This window comes from Chiloscyllium plagiosum, unplaced genomic scaffold (assembly GCF_037043375.1).
Source record: "Chiloscyllium plagiosum isolate Xiang-an unplaced genomic scaffold, Cpla_swu_hap1 HiC_scaffold_42, whole genome shotgun sequence".
In the NCBI taxonomy this organism is placed as follows: domain Eukaryota; kingdom Metazoa; phylum Chordata; class Chondrichthyes; order Orectolobiformes; family Hemiscylliidae; genus Chiloscyllium; species Chiloscyllium plagiosum.
Window position 1 is genome coordinate 23162750 of NW_028270180.1, and position 21620 is coordinate 23184369.

At 42.3% G+C, this 21620-nt stretch overlaps 1 protein-coding gene across 3 annotated transcripts in view; it reads left to right on the forward strand.

Moving 5' to 3' along the window:
* Positions 1 to 21620, forward strand: part of sv2 (synaptic vesicle glycoprotein 2) — a 71722-nt gene that overhangs the window by 19612 nt on the left and 30490 nt on the right. For all 3 annotated transcript variants that reach the window (XM_043680551.2, XM_043680552.2, XM_087981947.1), the window contains exon 6: positions 4169 to 4332. In XM_043680551.2, the coding sequence (XP_043536486.2) occupies positions 4169 to 4332 (164 nt within the window). The remainder of the gene's footprint in view (positions 1 to 4168; positions 4333 to 21620) is intronic.

Here is a 21620-nt window from a genome sequence, read left to right on the forward strand (position 1 = left end):
GAGAACTATATGTAATACTCCAAATGTGGCCATTTTATTGTAAGCATAAAAGAATTGCTACTCTTACAGTATAATGAATGCTATTCATTGCTTCCCTGTGGGAATCAACCTTTATTGCTGTGCAGCAGAACCTACCTTTCTACCTACTCTCTTTTGTTCCGTTTGCTAACAAATGCAAAAGCCTTTCTTAATCCTGCTTGTGCTGTGTGCCATATTAAATCTTAACATTTTATTCAGCAAAGTTATACCCCACAAGTTATTGAATTTGTATTTGTAGTACCGTGAAACCTTTCACAGATTTATGACTGGGATCAACTTCTCACTCTGCAGTGATTTAAATCTTTCTCTGCTAGTTGGAAAGCACTTTGATGTTGCTTCTCATTGTAGGATGCTATGCAACAGAAATAAAGGTTGATATTACCATCTTGGCATTGGGAAGATGGAGGTTAACACACAAGTTGAGCTAGCTGTTGAGATGCAGCAGGATTATGCTATCTAACTAGGAGCTATCAGCTTTGTACGATTTATGAAGTGTCAAAGAATTATTTTTGAGAAATTATATCTAGCTTGGAATGCAGCTGTTGAGACATATTTATAATGTAAACTTGTCTTTACCATCTGCACCATTCATTCCAGATGAGCACTTGAAATGTAGGGCAAGTGCTGGTAAACGGGATTAGTGTAGTACAGTGTTTGTTGGTCAGCATAGACATGGTAGGTTGAAAAGTCCATGTGTATGCTATATGACTCGATGACACACAAAGCCTATAATCCAGTGAGAACAGAGTGTGTGTGCTGTGACTTTGCCATCTACTGGTGATCTAATGTACGGACATGGAGATCATAGAATCCCTACAGTGAAGAAAGAGGTCATTCAGCCCATCAGGTATGCACCAACCCTTCGAAGAGCAGCCCACCATATCCTGTAACCCCGCATTTTTACTGTGGCTAATCCACCTAACCTGAACATCTTTGGACTGTGGGAAGAAATTGGAACACCCAATTGCAGCCCTTGCAGATATGGAGAGAATGTGCAAACTCCAAACAGTCACCATACCTGGAATTGAACCTGGGTCCCTGGCACTGTGAGGTAACAGTACTAGCCACTGTATCCTCCTCAAAGCAGCCTATTTGACCACATGCCATGTTATAATTTGTTTTTAATCAAGGCCACTTGAAGGTATGTGTGTAAGAGGTGCCAGGCTGCATATTTGGGGTTACCGAGGATCATGGAAACACAGCTCACTAGGGGAGTTGCCTATCAGACTCAAGTCTGGGAGTCCTAGATTTAAACTCATGGATCATTCCAAATCATTTTTAAACCACTCAGGAAGAGCTGACTGCACTAGGGTAGATTTTAAAATCTGACTGCACTTCAAGAAAGAAATCTAAATTTGTGTGTGACTCAAAGAAGCTTAGCTTTGGAGGTTAGACAGTGTAATGGAGGTGCTGGGCACAGACTGAATTCTCCCAGGTCAACGTTTGATGAGAAGTAGCATGAATCATGGAATCATAGAATGGTTACACCAGAGAAGAAGGGCATTCAGCCTGTTGTAGCTCTGCTGGCTGACCAAAGTTGCAATGTCCTTCCTTATAATCTATTTCCTTTTTGAATGCCTTGATTTAATCTGTCTCCATCACACAATAAGGCAGTGGATTCCAGGTTTGTACCACTTGCTGTATGAAAACGTTTGGCCTCATGTCACTGTTGCTTTCGCCTATTCCCGTAACTCTGTGCCTCTCATTCTTAACTTCTGTGAATAGGGACAATTTCTCTCTATCTACTCAGTCCAGATCCCTCGTGATTTTGAGCACATTTATCAAATCTCCTCTCAGCCTTCCCTTTTTCAGTTACACACGCTAATTGGAGAAGTTGAGACTTCTCCTTGAAGTTCCACATCCCTGGAGCCATTCTCATGAATCTTACCCCCTCTAATGCCTTCCTGAACTGGTGCTTAGAACAGGACATATTATGCCCGCTGACGCAAGTTTAATGTGACTTCTTTGCTTTTGTATTCTGAGTTCCAATCAATGAAGCCCAGGATGCTGTGTATGTTGTTACCTGCTCTCAGCATGTTTTGCCATCTTCAATGATTTATGCACGTGCTCTTTCACCCCTTTTTATATTGTGGCCTATATTTTATATTGACTCATGTTCTTCCTTTCAATATAAATCATTTCAGATTCCTGTGCATTGCATTTTATTTGCCATTCTGCTAATCTGTATGTCTATTGATGTTTAATACTTCATTGACAGAAGCATGAAAGCTGTTGACTTCCTATACTGTAAACAGTGCTACACAGGCACAGGATGATTCCTGCTCTGTGCTGGATACAGGGCTCTCGCAGGCTATCAGCTTCTAGGTTTTTTTTTCCACAGAAACCAGGCATCTACTTATTAGTTCACAATAGCTCTTTGCTCTGATGACATCGAGACATGTATACACATAGAGCCTTTTAGATTGTAAAAAGCCTACAAAGCTTCACAGAAGAACTTCATCAGATAATGTTTAACACAAAGTCACAGAGGCAGATATTAACACAGATAACAAATAGTGGCATGAAAGAAGTAATTTTCTTTAAGGAACATCTCCAAAAAGCGGGTAGAATTGGTGGTGGAAAGGTTTAGGGAAGAAATTCTAGAACTTGGGGCCCAGGTAGTAATCCAGAAGCCCAGACTAATGCTCTGCAGGAGGGAAAGTTGCAGTTTCAAATTCCACTGTGGCAGCTGGCGGAATTTAAATTTGATTTGGAGGAGCTGGTGTTGGACTGGGGTGTACAAAGTTAAAAATCACCACAACAACAGGTTATACTCCAACAGGTTTATTTGGAAGCACTAGCTTTCTGAGCGCTGCTCCTTCATCAGGTGGTTGTGGTGTATAAGCTCATAGGACACGGAATTTAAAGCAAAAGTTTACAGTGTGATATAATTTAAATTTGGCCAAAAAATCTGAAATATATATCTCAGTGATGGTGAGCATGAGAAATATCATGAGTTGTCCAAAAAACCCATCTGGTTCACAATGTAGGGAAGGAAGTCTGTTGTTCTTAATTGGTCTGAACACATAACTCCAGACCCACAGCAATGTGCTTGACTCCAAACGGCTCCCTGAAATGGTTGAGCAATCCATTAGTTCAAGTGCAATAAGAGGTTGGGAACAAATGCTTTGCCAGTGATGCTTATGTCAAAAAAATGTAAATCTGGGATGCCCCAGAGGCCAGAATTGAAGGAGCACTGAAATCTAGGAGGCAATTGGGGAGATGTGAAAAGGGTGAAGTCATGGGCGAATTTCAACATAGAGGAAGAAAAGATGGGAACGGCTAAAGAAGATAAATATTAAACTTGTTACATGTGCAATTTGTCATATTATTGTAGCATCACAATGAGAAGTATAACTAGAGGGCATAGGTTTAGGGTGAGAGGGGAAAGATATAAAAGAGACCTACGGGGCAACTTTTTCACACAGAGGGTGGTATGTGTTTGGAATGAGCTGCCAGATGAAGTAGTGAGGCTGGTACAATTGCAACATTTAAAAGGCATTTGGATGGGTACATAAATAGGAAGGGTTTGAAGGGATATGGGCCGGGTGCTGGCAGGTGAGACTAGATTGGGTTGGGATATCTGGTAGGCATGGACGGGTTGGACTGAAGGGTCTGTTTCCGTGCTGTACATCTCTATGACTTTATTGCTGATAAATTCTACCTAGATTTTCATTCAAACTGAACCATGATTTTAAACTGTTTGGAGGTGAAAACTTTCCAACTGGAGTAGAGATGGTAGAAAGAATAGTCAAATGATCAGAATGAATCAGTTATTTCTTGTGGAATTGCAGTATGAATTGCTTTTAAAAAAAGTGTGGAATGTTTAATTCATAACCAAAACTATTAAAAATACAGTTTGCTTTGATTAAAGGTATTTTTAGTTCTCTCTGTAAACTACGCTTAACTATGTTTGGAAACTGTTAATTCTGTGCTTGTTTTTATTCATTCATGGGATGAGGGAATTTCTGGCTAGGCTAGCATTTATTGCCCATCTCTAACTACCTAGAGGGCAGTTAAGAATCAACCACATTGCTATGGGTCTGGAGTCCAGCCCTAGCACTGTGTTAGTGTACCATACTTCAGTTGAATCATGACTTAATACTGTGATTTTAACCTTTGTCCTCAGGTCTGGCTTGGCTGGTTATCCCCAGGACTTCATTGTCTTTCCAGCTGGGTTCTATACATTTTCAGAGCTGGAGGCTTTTTGTGCTGCTGTGTTCAGTACCCAGTCTGACCTCTGCGTTGATCTATGCTATGGGGATGCCCGAGAGTCCCAAGTACTTGATGCAGGTAAGATTGTATCTTAAACTTTGGCAGTGTTTGTATACCATCACGAATGGGACTTTAATTAGGGATCTGCCATCTCCTGTGTAATTACACAGTTTCTTTGTTTTCCTGTTGGCTTGACTTTTGATTATTGGTTACACCAGTGTTTATTTAATGAAGCTTTAAAATGGAGGTATGTTGTTAATTAAAGCTCTGGAGTTGCAGGCTGTGGTCAGTAGGTTTCAGAACAATGAAGGCAACACATCAAGTGACCATGGGCAAAGGCAGAACTCTTGGTCTTAGTTTTCAACAGTTAGTGTAAAACCATGGTAAAATTAATGGTTGACTGTTTGAACCAATCCATCCTTTCTGTCGATTCTTGGGATGTGGGCAACACTGACATGGCTGGGTCTGTTCCTCTGAGAAGGCAGTGGTGGAACTTGTTCATAAGCCACTGCAGTACATGTTGTCAAGGTGCTCCCATACCGATGTTGCTGATTCTGGGAACGATGGATTTGTCATATCAGGGGTAGTTGAGGTTGCTGGGTCTGTACTTGGTTGAGTTTAGGAGTGTAGGGGCGATCTCATTGAAACTTACTGAGAGGCCTGGATAGAGTCGATGTGGAGAAAACATTTCCACTAGTAGGAGAGACTAGGACCCAAGGACGTAGCCTCTGAATGATGGGACAACCCTGCAAAACTGAGATGAGGAGGAATTTCTTCAGGCAGAAGAATGAATCTGTGGAATTCATTACGGCAGAGGGCTGTGGAAGCCAAGTCATTGAGTGTATCTAAGACAGAGATAGTGGTTCTTGATTGGTAAGGGGATGAAGGGTTACAGGGAGAAGGCAGGAGACTGGAATTGAGAAACATATCAGCCATGATCAAAAAGAGTCAAAGAGATGTATAGCATGGAAACAGACCTTTCGGTCCAACTCGTCCATGCCGACCACTAGATCCCAACCGAATCTAGTCCCACTTGCTACCGCCTGCCCTGTATCCCTCCAAACCCTTTCTATTCATATACCCATCCAGATGCCTTTTAAATGTTGCAATTGTACCAGTCTCCATCACTTCCTCTGGCATCTCATTCCATACGCGCACCACTCTCTGTGTGAAAAAATTGCCCCGTAGGTCTCTTTTATATCTTTTCCCCTCTCACCCTGAATCTATACACTCTCATTTGGAGTCCCCACTCCAGGGAAAAGACCTTGTCTATTTACCCTATTCATGCCCCTCAACATTTTATAAGTCTCTATAATGTCAGGCTCCGACACTCCAGGGAAAACAGTCCTAGCCTATTCAACCTCTCCCTATAACTCAAAACCTCCAAACCTGGCAACATCCTTGTCAATCTTTTCTGAACCCTTTCAAGTTTTACGACATCCTTGCAATAGGAAGGAGACCAGAATTGCACACGAAAGTCCAAAAGTGGCCTAACCAATCTCTTGTACAGCCGCAACATGACCTCCCAACTCCTGTACTCAATACTCTGACCAACAAAGGAAAGCATACCAAACGCCGCCTTCACTCTCCTATCTACCTGCGACTCCACTTTCAAGGAGCTATGAACCTGCACTCCAAGGTCTCTTTGTTTAGCAATACTTCCTAAGACCTTACCATGAAGCTTTCCCAAAATGCAGCAACTCGCATTTATCTAAACTAAACTCCATCTGCCACTCCTCAGCCCATTGACTCATCTGATCAAGATCCTGTTGTAATCCGAGGTAACCTTCTTTGCTGTCCACTACACCTCCAATTTTGGTGTCATCTGCCAACTTACTAACTGTACCTCTTATGCTCATGTCCAAATCATATATAAATGATGAAAAGTAGTGGACCTGGCACCGATCCTTGTGGCACTCTACTGGTCACAGACCTCCCGTCTGAAAAACAGCCCTCCACCATCTCCCTCTGTCTTCTACCTTCAAGCCAGTTTAAATCCAAGTGGCTAGTTCTCCCTGTCTTCCATGAGATTTAACCTTGCTAACCAGTCTTCCATGCGGAACCTTGTCGAATACCTTACTGAAGTCCATATAGATCACATCTACCACTTTGCGCTCATCAATCCTCTTTGGTACTTCTTCAAAAAACCCAATCAAGTCCGTGAGACACAATTTCCCACGCACAAAGCCATGTTGACTATCCCTAATCAGTCCTTGCCTTTCCAAATACATGTACATCCTGTCCCTGAGGATTCCCTCCAACAACCTATCCGCCACTGACGTCACGCTCACTAGTGTATTGTTCCCTGGCTTGTCCTAACCACTTTTTTTAAATAGTGGCATCACGTTTGCCCACCTCCAGTTTTCCGGCACCTCATTTGTGACTCAGCAATCACTTCTCTAGCTTCCCACAGAGTTCTACGGTGCACCTGATCAGGTCCTGGGGATGTATCCGCTTTTGTGCGTTTCAAGACATCCCGTACTTTGACATCTGTAATATGGATGTTGTCCTTCTCCACAGTAAACACTGATGCAAAATACTCGTTTAGTATCTTCCCCCATTTCCTGCAACTCCAAACAAAAACCACTTTGAGGGGCCCTATTCTCTCCCTAGTTACCCTTTTGTCCTTAATGTATTTGTAAAAACATTTTGGATTCTCCTTAACACTATTTGCTGAAGTGTCATGTCTCCTTTTTGCCCTCCTGATTTCCCTCTTAAGTACACTCCTACTTCCTTTACATTCTTCTAAAGATTGACTCGATTGCTGTTGTCTGTACCTGACAGATGCTTCCTCCTTGTTCTTAACCAAACCCTTAATTTCTCTGGTCATCCAGCATTCCCTATACCTACCAGCCTTTCCTTTCATTCGAACAGGAATACGCTGTCTGTAGAGTCTGGTTATCTCATTTCTGAAGGCTTCCCATTTTCCAGCCGTCCCTTTACCTGTGAACATCTGCCCCCAATCAGCTTTTGAAAGTTCTTGCCTAATACTGTCAAAATTGGCCTTCCTCCAATTTAGAACTTCAATTTTTAGATCTGGCTATCCTTTTCCATCACCACTTTAAAACTAATAGAGTTTTGCTCGCTGGCCCCAAAATGCTCCGCCACTGACACCTGTCACCTGTCCTACCTTATTTCCCAAGAGTAGGTCAGGCTTTGCACCTTCTCTGGTAGGTACATCCACATACTGACTCAGAAAACTTTCTTGTAAACACTTAACAAATTCCTCTCCATCTAAACCCTTAACACTATGGCAGTCCAAGTCTATGTTTGGAAAGTTAAAATTCCCTACCGTAACCACCCTATTATTACAGATAACTGAGATCTCCTTATAAATTTGTTTCTCAATTTCCTGTTGACTATTAGGGGGGTTCTATGATAAAATCGCAATAAGGTGATCAGCCCTTTCTTATTTCTCAGTTCCATCCCAATAACTTCTCTGAATGTATTTTCAGGAATATCCTCCCTCAGTACATATTGCTATCCCTTATCAAAAACACCACTCCCCTTCCTTTCTTCCCTCCCTTTCTGTCCTTTCTGTCGCATTTGTATCCTGGAACATTAAACTGCCAGTCCTGTCCATCTCTGGGCTATGTTTCTGTAATTGTTATGATATCCCAGTCCCATGTTCCTAACCATGCCCTAAGTTCATCTGACTTCCCTGTTAGGCCTCTTGCATTGAAATAAATGCAGTTTAATTTATTAGTCCTCCCTTGTTCTCTGCTTTGTCCCTGCCTGCCCTGACTGTTTGACTAGCTTCTTTTCTCAACTGTACCAGTCTCGGATTGATCTCTTTCCTCAATATTTACCTGGATTCCTCCGCCCCCACCCCCCACCCCACATTACTAGTTTAAATCCTCCCAAGAAACTCTAGCAAATCTCCCTGCCAGTACGTTAGTCCCCTTCCAATTCAGGTGCATTCCATCCTTCTTGTACAGGTCACTTCTACCCCAGAAGAGATTCCAATAATCCAAGAATGTGAATCCTTCTCCCATACACCAGCTCCTCAGCCATGCATTCAGCTGCTGTATCCTTCTATTCCTGTCCTCACGAGCTTGTAGCACTGGGAGTAATCCAGATATTACTATCCTCGAGGACGTCCTCTTTAAATTCCTGCCTAACTCTCTATATTCTCCCTTCAGAATCTCATCCTTTTGCCTTCTTATGTCATAGATTCCAATGTGTACAATATCCTACTGCTGGGCTTTCTCCCCTTTGACAACATTCTGCACCCTCTCTGAAACATCTTTCATCCTGGCACCAGGAAGGCAATGCACCATTCTGATTTTTAGCTGCTGGCCACAGAGACGTCTGTGTGTGCCTTGGACTAGAGAGTCCCCTAACACAATTGATCTCTTGGATCCTGACATATCCCTCATTGCATTAAAGCCAGTCTTAAAACCAGGAACATGGCTGTTTGTGCAACATTCCCCTTAGAATCCATCACTCCCTACATTTTCCAAAATAGCATACTTGTTTGAAATGGGGATAGCCACAGAAGACTCCTGCACTACCTGCCTACCTCACTTACCTTTCCTGGAGTTAACTCATTTTTGTGACATAATCTGCAACTTTTCTCCCTTCCTGTAACTGCCACCCATCACACTCCCTTGCTCTTGTAAATTCCTCACTGCCTCGAACTGTCGCTCTAACCGATCCATTCGATCAGATAGGATATGCAACCAATGGCACTTATTGCAGATATTATCCTCAGTTACATGTAAACTCTCCCTAAACTCCCACATCTGACAAGAAGAGTATATCACTCTTCTAAAGGCCATTTTTGCTTCTTCCAAACTGCAGATCCAGAAAATAGCACAGTCTTATTCCTCTATAAAACACTGCTCTCAGCTGACTTAATACTTATGGCTTATATTTTTAGTTTAATCAAGAGACATATCTCAATAAAACATATAATCAAGAAAGAACCCACTCTATTCACTATTGTAGATTTACAGCAAGGCTATCCTTCAAACTATTTACTTATCTTTTTCTGTGCTGTGACCTCTCCCAAACAGGTTCCTTCAAGATCCGTTGTGAATTTCACTGTTAACTTTCCTAGATGCACTCCGATATGCCGTGATAAATGAATTCATCAGCAAAGGCAGTAACTGCGGAGGTTCACTGCTGTGTCAGGGAGCAGTGTGGGTTTCTCTCGCTCTCTCTCGCTCTCTCTTGCACTGACCTGACCACGTGCTGCCTTTGTCTGTCCCTTTCCCTTTTAAAAGTGCTGTTGTTTTGACTTGTCTTTTCTCCAAAGTTCCAAAACAATGCAACAGCATAAACCAGTAATTGCTGCTCCTGAAATTCGAGGAAATCACCTCCAATAGCTAAAATACCTCAAAAAAGAGTAGTCTTGTCACCCCAAAAATGTTTAGTTGGAGCAGGCTCAATGGGCCAAATGGCCTAATCTTGTTCCTATATCTTATGGCCTTATGGTCTTACAATCTACTTCACGGGAAGACTGAAACTATTGATTATGCTCCCTGCTCCAAATCTGTTTCTGAGCTACCAACTGCATTCCTCTCCCTGGCAGTGGTCTGAGAATAAACTGGGCTGTTTGCAGCCTTGGTGTCACACTTGATCCCAAGCTAAGCTTCTCATCTTATATTCCTGCCAACATTAAGATTGCTCATCTTCACCTCTGCAGCATGATCCAACTTCTCCCCTGTCTCAGCCCATCTCTTGCTGAAATCCTCATTTGTGTTTTTGTTATCCCTAGACTGGACTATTTCAGCACAATTCTGGTTGGTCTCCCACATTCTACTCTATAATTGGTCATCTAAAACTCTGCTGCCCATGGTCTTGCAACAAATCCTGTTTTCCTAACCTGTGCGCTTGCTGATTTCCATTGCATTCGAGAAATTCTTGGCTTGTTTTCAAATCCTCTGTGGCTGACCCCTCCCTTCCTTTGTAATCTCCTTAGCCCTATCGACCTCTAATATATAAGCAGACCTCTAATTCTGGCCTCTGTTGCATTGCTGATGTTAATTGCTGCATAGTTGTTATTTGCAACCTTCAGTTGCCAAGACCCTAAGGTGTAGAATTCACTCCCTATTCTTCCCTTTTTTTTAAGGAGTTCTAAAATCTCTTTGAATAAATTTTTAGCTGTCTGACTTCATATTCCTTCCTGTTGCTTGGTATCATACTTTACGTTATAATGCTTCTGTGAAGTACCTTAGAATGTTTCATTGCACTAAAAACTCTACATTAAAATTTGTTTTCATGGTAACTATGAAGGAAAGAATATTGTATCCAAGTCAGGATGGTATGCTACTTGAGAGTCTGTGGTGTTCACTTGACCTTGCTGTTTTATCTTCGATATTGAAAGCTGTTGGTGTGGAATACATTATCAAAGTAAGGATATGAGATGAATTACAGCAGTCAGCTCCTGCACAATGAATCAATCTGCTCAGTGTGAATATTAGACCTTGTATTTTGTTCTTTCAGATACACATCAGCCTCTCTGATGTGACCTTTCTCTCACGCTTTTATTTGAAGTTAGAGGGCCTTTACCACAGATACAATAGACATGTCATAAAAACGAAACTGGTTCCTAAACATGAGTAACTTATTAAAGTAGGGAATTCATTGCTGTTTCTATGATCAGCACAAATTTGTTTATGTATGTTCAAATTTGTTATGGATGTCTGACCTGAATATTCTATTTATTGAATCATGCAACATTAAAGGAGGCCATTGATCCAATGTGACTGTGCTATCTCTTTTTTAAAAAAAAAGACTATCCAAATGCCACCATTCCTCTGTCCATAGCTTTGTGAATTTTTCCTTTTCAAGGACATATCTAAATATTGCTTGAAAGTACTGTTGAATTGGTTTCCACTACCCTTTCAGGCAGTCTGTCCAGATCTTCACAACTTAGGTTACCAAAAAAAATCTCACCACTTTTCTGTACTTTTTTTGCCAGTAATCCCAGTACAGGTACACAATCCTTGATCCGAAATCCCAAAATTCGTAAAGCTCCGAAATCCGAAGTTTTATTTGGTGAAGTGTTTTTCTCCATAGCAAGGTTGTTTGGCATGCCAATAGTTAACCCATCTCCACACCCACTCGACCCACTTCACTCAGGTGTGACATGGCAATGTGGTCCAGCACTGGCAGGCATCAATTCTGTCTCAGCACTCTCGGTACTCACAGATGCATCTGCTGTTTGGTAACATTTTAAAAACTTTACCATTAAACTGTTGTTTATTCCAAAATCTGGAAAATTAAGAATTCGGAAAACCAGCTGGCCATGAGGGTTTTGTATCAAGGATTGTGTACCTATACTTATTTCTTTGTTCAGGTAGTTCTCCGATAACTCCATAGATGTATTCCTGTGTGACGCCAATTTATAGAAACTCATGCAATATCATTAATGGGGCCGATGGCAAAAACAGGGTTGGGGCAATCTATCAAAAATACCAGTAAACATCGAAACAAGAATAGTAGTTAGGCTATCACAAACAATAGCACAAACTAAGTAAATTTTGACCTGTTGTAACTGACCTGTTGTATGGTACTGTGATAATCAGAATCATCAACTGATTACTCTCGAATGGCATCTATACCATTCTAGCCAGTCTTCTGATCCCATCCAAGGTAACACTGCACAAGTCAGATCTCAGCATGAAACCTGCCTTGATGGATCAAGGACTGAATCTTAATTTCTTTTGCTCAGTGTCAGTTTTGTCAAGTTTCTCAGAGGGTTTCACATTATGATGCTTGGGGACGTCTATCACCTTATTTTGCAAACCCACCTGATTTATTACCTACCCCACTCTTTGGTGCCCCCTCTCACATTCCAACACCATTATACCATGTGCCTTTTCCAAAACTTACCATTTCCTGGATATCCGAGAATTGACCAACATCCATGGTACAGCACTGTCTTTAAAAAGACATTGTGCAACCCAGACAAAAGCTTTCAGTCTGGAACTGCCCTGCATGGATCCTGACATTGGCCCTGGATGTGACAGACAATAGAAAATTGGTGTCTCTCTTTATGGGCAGGGACATGGAGATGCTGCTGATGGGGATGGGGTGATGTAGAGGCAGGATGTCCTTTCTCCCAGGCCAACAGAGGATGCCATTCGACTCGAACCACACCAACCTGGACCAGATTACCATCCAGACCAGTGCAGCCTCAACCATCTGAAGGAATGCACAGAATGTAGGAAGAAGAACAATGATCTTCCCCACTCTGCCAGTGAAAGTGCCACCATCTTCTCGTTGCTACCTCACACTTGCTCTATTCCTGGTACTGTACCCATCACTTCTTGCAACATCTTCCCCAATCACTCTTGCTAACATCTGACCCTGACTAATCCTGAATCTCTTCTGCACAGCCTACTCACCCTCTCATGACATCTCTACACAAGCTCCAAAAGTAACAGTGTGCCACCCACCTTCCTTTCCCTCACCCTGAGCTGACTGATCATGTCCAACTCCCTGTACTGGTTTTTTTTGTAGTTGGTTACCACAGTGATTAGACACTGAAACAGATTCACACAAGTGTGCAGATATTTTTTAAGATCTTAAACAAAAATAAGAGAAACAACGCTCTTAATACAAACAACAAAGCCAAGTTTCAAACTGCACCTCAACATTGATGTTCTACTGTTAGTCAATTCCAGTGAAATTTCAATCTTATCTCAACTCTAAGTTTTTAAATTAACAGATTGCTCCCAGCTTTTTATCCTCAGGCTGTAGAGACATTTTCACAATGCTTTTCCAAGTCCACTAGCATAAACATTTCACAATACCTTTCACAAAGCTGTTCGTGAGAGAGTGCATGAGCCAACTGATCACGTGATGCCGACGCGGAGTCTGATCCTCTGTGCACTGCGACACCTAGTGCTGGGGATGAGACTCGCGTAACAGCGAACATGAATTCGCTTTATTAAAAATAGTCAGCAATTCGCAACTCGGGTTACAGACAAATCAGGTTTAATAAACACGTGTTATGGGAGAACTACCTGAACCGATTCCCAGAATCCTGCCAGTGAAACAGCTTCACCCCCTCAACTCCTTGAAAGCCCTCATGATTTTAAACAGTTTGAATAAGTCTATCTTGAATTTGCTGAACTCTAAGTGAAAGAATTGCAGCTTCTCCCAAAACTGAAGTGCTGCATACCTGGCATTTTTGAAACAAATCTCTGCATCCTGTCCAAGAGCTGGGCACCCATCCTAAAGTGTAGTTTACAGAATTGGGTACACTACTGTGGTTCAGGGATAACTAATAATTTATGAGGGCTTTGCAACATTTTCTTTCTTCTTCACCCTATGCCTCTGTAAAACTAAGGATTCCTGTATGATTCATCAATTTCTATTGTTGTCTTTATAGATTTGTTTCAGCCCCATTTCCTGACTCCTCCCGGATTTGTCAAACTCAGATTTTAAAGTTTTGCAACCTTGTTTTGGTGTCCACACGGTAAAATAATTTTTCTGTATCCACCACTTTGACTCCTTTAATCATCATAAATACCTCCATTCGATTGCTCTGTAATCTTCAAGGTGAAATGAAGCAAACTTGTAGACAATGATTTTTGTTTAAAAGCTCTATGCACATTCTCTCAGTGTAGCTGTTCCCTTCTGTATAGGAACACAGAACGTAAAATTTGCTGGAAGAAAGTGAGAATTGGCAGTAAACGCCGATGGTGAATGTGAAGCTGAATCACGTGATCACACATGTACATCCAGGAAAATAGATTAAGAATAATTACTGGGATTCAGATTTTTTTCAAAGTGTGAACAATATGTGGTATTGAAACTAGAAAAACATTTGCAGGTAAGTTTGGGGGATGGAAATGAGGAAAACTGTTCAACATTTTAAACATTAATATAGCAACTGTAAACTTATAATAATAATAATAATAGAATCCCCACGGTGCAAGAACAGGCTATTCAGCCCAACAAGTTTACACTGACCCCCCGAATAGCATCCCACCCAAATCCATCCCCCTACTCTATCCTTGTAACCCTGCATTTTCTGTGGCTATTGCACCTAACCTACACGTCCCTGGACACTAAGGGCAATTTAGCATGGCCAATTCATCCACAATTCATCCCACAGTCCAATTCATCTTTGGACTGTGGGAGGAAACCAGAGCACTCGGGGAGAATGTGCAAACTCCACACAGACAGTTGCCGGAGTTTGGAATTGAACCCGGGTCTCAGGTGCTAACCACTGAGCCACCATCCTGCCATAATAACATCATCATGTTATTATTTCCCCTTTGTATTTACTGTGGTCAAGATGAGGGATATTGATATTGAACAATGAAATCTCTCCTGCTTCAGATTGCTTAATGTTGGAGTCAAGCGCTTTAAGTTAAATCAGAGCCTGACAGGGTATACATTACAGCTTCTCTTATTCTGTCTCAACAACACAAGAGCTCTCCACAGCACCGTTATTGCACTTTTCGCAACCTCTCGGTGAGGTATTTTAAACTAGCAGTTGACCTTGTGCTCTCTCAAGTTGCAGCTTTTATGAAAATTCCTATCCCATCGCAGGGGAGCAAAACTGGTCATCATTTTTAAACCTCGGCCTCATTAAGGTCTAGGACAGAGAAGTTTTATTTGGTAGTGTGCTAATCTCCAAGTGCACTGTCATACATATTTCTTTCACAAGTGAGGTTTTGTGAAAGATGGGGATCTAAACATGACCCACTCACTCCAGTCACACTGGTTCCATGGAACTAAAAGGTATCTGTGGTGTTGAGAACAATCAGCTGAGGTGTCCCAGAGAGCGAGGTATACTCATTAAAAACTTACAAATCTCACAACGCCAGGATATAGTCCAACAGGTTTAATTGGAAGCACTAGCTTTTGGAGTGCCGCTCCTTCATCAGGTGGTTGTGGAGTAAATTCCACAACCACCTGATGAAGGAGCGGCGCTCCGAAAGCTAGTGCTTCCAAATAAACCTGTTGGACTATATCCTAATGTGTGATCTGTAACTTTGTACACCCCAGTCCAACACTGGCATCTCCAAATCGTTAAAAACTGTTAAACTTGTTTAATCTATGAAAGACTTTAATTTTAGTTGTTACCTCATTTCTTTATTTTTCTACTTATTCTATGAAGTAATGCTTAACTTTTTAACACTCTTTTCTCTTGTTTTTTTGGACCCAGGTACCTTGGTACCTAAGAGGGCGACGTTATACACTTTTCACTGTGCTCCTGTACTGAGTACACATGACAATAAAATCTAAATCTAAAATTTGAATCTAAATCAAACTTTTGACAAAATTACCATTAGTTTAGCTCCAAGAAGGCAAAGCGTGTCAACCAGTGACCCACTTTCCATCAGCAAATCAAAATGGGATGCTCACTAGTGACTCCCTAGGAGGAATGTCCTTGGTGAGTAACTGTACCAAGAGTTAATTTTATTTGGAACTGCGGTGAATATATTCAAACTGCTGCTAGCGGTTTGGAGCCCAGCAAAGGGATCTAGTGAACAGTAACTATATCTTTAAGTATTTTTCACTCCTTGTTAAGATTGAATTGCTGAATAATTAAAATGGGCCGAGACGTAATGATTTGCAAATGACTTTGCGTTTTAAAAATAACTATCGACATCTTGATTCAAGCACAAATTTTTTGGCCAGTGGTTCTTCATTTGCCATGCTGCAGAAGTCTGCATCAGTGCAAATTGATTCTTGCGTTTTATGTATTCAGTGCAGTTGGGAAGATGATGGCTGCTGATATTTCTGGGCTTGTAATCGGTGAATAGGGTGGCAGCGATGTGGCAGCCAGCAGAGCTTCTCCAAGGTGCATTCACTGTCTAGTCTGTATGCAAATTGGACAGCAAATTAATTTTCAAAGCATGGCTATCTATAATCAGTCAGCAGATGGTGCTTGTTCAGCCCATCCACAGCACCGGCTTCTGCCTCTGCCTCCTTGGCGCAACCAAGCAACAGTATGTAGCAAGTTATTTTTATGCATTTTGTTTTACAATCAGGGCGTTTAGAAAGCCATTATAGATACAGTATAATGAAGTAACGAATGATCCTTGTTACTTAAAGTTTAAATTTTTCCCTAAAATGTTGTGGATATTAGGGGCACCATTGGTGGTTGCAGAACTAGGATTAGATTAGGTTCTCGACAGTGTGGAAACAGGCCCTTCAGCCCAACAAGTCCACACCGACCCCCCGAAGAGTAACCCACCCAGACTCATTTCCCTCTGACTGATGCACCTATCACTATGGGCAATTTAGCATGGCCAATTCACCTAACCTGCACCTTTTTAGATTGTGGGAGGAAACCGGACCACCCAGAGGAAACCCACACAGACATGGGGAGAATATGCAAACTCCACACAGACAGTCGCCCAAGGCTGGAATTGCACCTGGGACCCTGGTGCTGTGAGGCAGCAGTGCTAACCACTGAGACACCGTGCTGCCCACTATAATACTTGATCGATAGTTTTGGTTCAATAAGGAATCCAGAGTAAATTGATTTGAGGAATAGACCAGCTGCAATTTAGAATGATGGAATAGGCTTGAGAGCCTGAATGGCTCAATGCCTTCCTATGCAGAAACACGTCAGTATTCTCCAGCTCTCTTGTTAATTAATACATGAAATTCAGGCTGGGCAGCCTCAACAGAACCAACATTTTAACCAGAATTCTGATGAACGGTCACTGACCTGAAATATTCAATTCATTTATCTCCATAAACGATTCCTGACCTGCTGAGCTTGCAGCTTTTTGTTTGCTCTTGTTTCAGAATTCCAGCATCCACAGAATTTTGATTTTTGCCTGGAGTGGACATTGAGCAATGTGTAGAGCAGCAGGAATCTATTTTCATTCATTCATTGGATATGGCGATTTGCTTTTCCAGCACCACTCTAATCTAGGTCAGCATTTGTTGCCTGTTCCTAATTGCCCCTTGAGAAGGTGCTGGTGAGCTGCAGTCCATGTGGTATAGGTGCATCCAGAGTGCTGCTGGGAAAGAAGTTCTGGTGTTTTTGACAGTGACAGTGAAGGATTTGGTATCCTGTCCTGTTTCTGCACATGTAAAGTTGCTATTATCCCTTTATTTTTAAGAAGCAAATATTTCCTTGAAACAAATTCCATGTTTGTTTCTCTTGTGAGTACGTGGTTTTTAGAAGGTGACCTTCTGTGGGCCTTTGCCAGATTGAGCAGCTTCACTTGCTGCTGCACCTGGCATTCGAGCCTTTGATGCACTTGCTCAGCTGTGTTCCCAGTAATCATTGTAATCCAACTACACCAAACAAAATGCCCAACTACAGCATGCAAAAACACTGATTTGAAAAAAAAGCCCTAGCAGAAGATATTTCTATCTACCTCTAGAAAACCCTTCTAACCCTTCCTTCAAGCGCCACTTGTCCTGCATCTGACCGCTCACAAATTAGATTCATCAGCAATCTTAGAACTCATCATATTGAAGTGAACCTCAGTCCTAAGGGATGATCTAAATAGGAGAAGGAAGAATAATGGAGCAATCAATTTGAACAAAAGGCAATTGGGGCTAGCTCGGGAATTGTATCATGTTACAGTAAGGTTGGATGCCACCCGTGGTTCTCACCTCTGTGCAGGGAGGTAGTAGGTTCCAATCTTAACACAGACGTGAAATCCAGACTGACACTCCAATGCATTGCTAAGGTGTGAAACTGAGGTCTTGCCTGTCCTCTCCTGTAGGTGGTGAAGGTCACACAATATTGTTTGAAGAGCAAAAGAATTATTTTGTGATAGCCAATTTCATAGAATCCCTACAGTTTAGAAGCTGTCCATTGAGCCCACACTGACCCTCTGAAGGGCATCCCACCCAGACCCCCACCCTATCCCTGTAACCCTGCATTCCCATGGCTAATCCATCTAACCTGTACATCCCTGGACACTATGGGCAATTTAGCTTGGCCAATCCACGTAACCTGCACATCTTTGGATTGTGGGAGGAAATCAGAGCACCTGGTAGAAACTTCCACAGTAGCCTGAGGGTGGGCCACCACAACCATTAAAAATTAAAACATAACAGTGGATAAATCCCCAGGACCTGATCAGGTTTACCCTAGACGTCTGTGGGAAGCTAGAGAAGTGGGCCTCTTGCTGAGAAATTTATATCATCGATAGTCACAGTGAGGTGCAGGAAGACTGGAGGTTGGCTAATGTGGTGCTACTGTTTAAGAAGAGTGGTAAGGACAAGCCAGGGAACTATAGACCAGTGAGCCTGACGTCGGTGATGGCAAGTTGTTGGAGGGAATCCTGAGGGACAGGATGTACATGTATTTGGAAAGGCAAGGACTGATTAGGGATAGTCAACATGGCTTTGTGCGTGGGAAATCATGTCTCACAAACTTTATTGATACTTCCTCAAAAAACACAGAGGATTGATGAGGGCAGTGCAGTAGATGTGATCTACATGGACTTCAGTAAGGCATTCGACAAGGTTCCCCATGGGAAACTGATTAGCAAGGTTAGATCTCATGGAATACAGGGAGAATTAGCCATTTGGATACAGAACTGGCTCAAGGTAGAAGACAGAGGGTGGTGATGGAGGGTTGTTTTTCTGACTGGAGGCTTGTGATCAGTGGAGTGCCACAAGGATCGGTGCTGGGTCCTCTACTTTTTGTCATTTATATAAATGATTTGGATGCGAGCATAAGAGGTACAGTTAGTAAGTTTGCAGATGACCCCAAAATTGGAGGTATAGTGGACAGCGAAAAGGGTTACCTCAGATTACAACAGGATCTTGACCAGATGGGCCAATGGGCTGAGAAGTGGCAGATGGAGTTTAATTCAGATAAATGCGAGGTGCTGCATTTTGAGAAAGCAAATCTTAGCAGGACTTCTACACTTAATGGTAAGGTCCTAGGGTGTGTTGCTGAACAAAGAGACCTTGGCATTCAGGTTCATAGCTCCTTGAAAGTAGAGTCGCAGGTAGATAAGATAGTGAAGAAGACATTTGGTATGCTTTCCTTTATTGGTCAGAGTATTGAGTACAGGAGTTGGGAGGTCATGTTGCGGCTGTACAGGATATTGGTTAGGCCACTGTTGGAATATTGCGTGCAATTCTGGTCTCCTTCCTATCGGAAAGATGTTGTGAAAAGGGTTCAGAAAAGATTGACAAGGATGTTGCCAGGTTTGGAGGATTTGTGGTATAGGGAGAGGCTGAACAGGCTGGGGCTGCTTTCCCTGGAGCGTCGGACACTGAGGGGTTACCTTTTGTGGTTTACAAAATTATGAGGGGCATGGATCGTGTAAATAGGCAAAGTCTTTTCCCTGTGGTCGGAGAGTCCAGAACTAGAGGGCATAGGTTTAGGGTGAGAGGGGAAATGATATAAAAGAGACCTATGGGACAACTTTTTCATGCAGAGGGTGGTACGTGTGGTACGTGTATGGAATGAGCTGCCAGAGGAAATGGTGGAGGCTGGTGCAATTGCAATATTTAAGAGGCATTTGGATGGGTATATGAACAGGAAGGGTTTGGAGGGATATGGGCCGGGTGCTGGCAAGTGGGACTAGATTGGGTTGGGATATCTGGTTGGCATGGGCAAGTTGTTGTTTATGGTAGCTTGTTCTATGCAAATTAAATACTGCATTTTCTGCATTACAACAGTGACCTGACACACAGTGGCTGCAGCGTGCACATGATGCAGTGCAAAGCCTCAACAATACCCCTTGTGCAACACCTTTCAAACCTGAAACCACTATTATCTACAAGGTCAAGGGCAGCAGATACATTGGAGGCACAACTTTCCAAGCCATTTTGCTTTGGATCTATATCATTGTTCTTTCAATGTTGTTGGGGCAAAATCTGGGATTCCTTCTCTTACAGTATTGTGGATGTCCCTGCAGAACATGGACTGCAGCGATTCATGAAGGAAGCTCAGCACCACCTTCTCAAGGACGGTTAAGGGTGGGCAATATATCCTGGCTTGTTTAACAGCCCCCACATTCTGTGAATTAACTTTGTAAAAACTTTACCTCAAATGTAGTTCATCAGCTGTTCAGCATGAATCAATTCATCGATTTTGATAGGAGGAACACGGAGATCACTTCTTATTAGTCAGCTGCGGGACTAGGTAGGGTCAAGGAATGAAGGGTCTCAGGACAATTACACTGATCACTAAAACTATACCTCAAGTTCTGAAAATAAGACACCTAAATTAAACATGGGGCTATTTTTCTAGAAGGATACAATTAAAAAGCATAGAAGTTGTGCCACAGCTGTATCTAACTTGGTTTATAGTAATGCACACATTTTTGACTGCCATTTTACACAAAAAGATACAGATGCACTAGAGTGGATACAGAGAAAGTTTTCAAGGCAGATACTAGAAATACATGGATATATATCTCAGGCAAGGATTGACAGGCTTGGTCTGTTTTCTTTTGCAAAAACAAGGCTGAAGAGCGACCTAATAAAGGTTTAAAGATTTAGACAGAGTGGGAACATGGAGGATTGTTCTCTTTCGGGAAAGCGCATAACTGGAGGCCAACAATGTAGGGCCATCACCAAGAATTGTTATAGAGAATTCAGAAGAGATTTCCTTATCCAAAGATTAGTAAGAGTGGGAAATACTCTATCACAAGGAACAGTTGAAATGAATAGTGGAGATGCATTGAAGTAAGAGCTAGACATTGTTTGAGGAGGAAGGGAGTACGGGCTATGATCATAAATTTCAATCGGGAAAGATGGAAGAAGGCTTGAATGGACCATAAATGCCAGCATTAACTAGTTGAACTGAATGGCCTGTCGCTGTGCTATATATAGAGTCAGATGTACAGCATGGAAACAGACCCTTCGGTCCAACTTGTTCATGCCGATTAGATATCCCAACCCAGTCTGGTCCCACCTGCCAGCAGCTGACCCATATTCCTTCAAACCCTCCCTGTTCATATACCCATCCAGATGCCTCCTAAATGTTACAATTGTACTAGCCGCCACTTCCTCTGGGAGCTCATTTTATACATGCACCACTCTCTGCGTGAAAAAGTTGCCCCTTAGGTCTTGTATCTTTCCCCTCTCACCCTAAACCATGCCCTCTAGTTCTCGGTTCCCCAACACCCCAGGGAAGAGACGTGTCTATTTACCCTATCCATGCCCCTCATGATTTTATAAACCTCTAGAAGGTCACCCCTCAGCCTCCGACGCTCCAGGGAGAACAACCCTAACCTATTCACCCTCTCCCTATAATTCAAATCCTCCAACCCTGGCAACATCCTTATAAATCTTTTCAGAACCCTTTCAAGTTTCACAACATCCTTCCGATAGGAAGGAGACCAGAATTGCACACAATATTGACAAACAAAAACCAAACAAGTGCAAAGATTGCCATCCTTTAACATGCACATGCTCAGGTTTGCTTCTAGTCAAGGGGCTGATAAGCAGCAATTCTG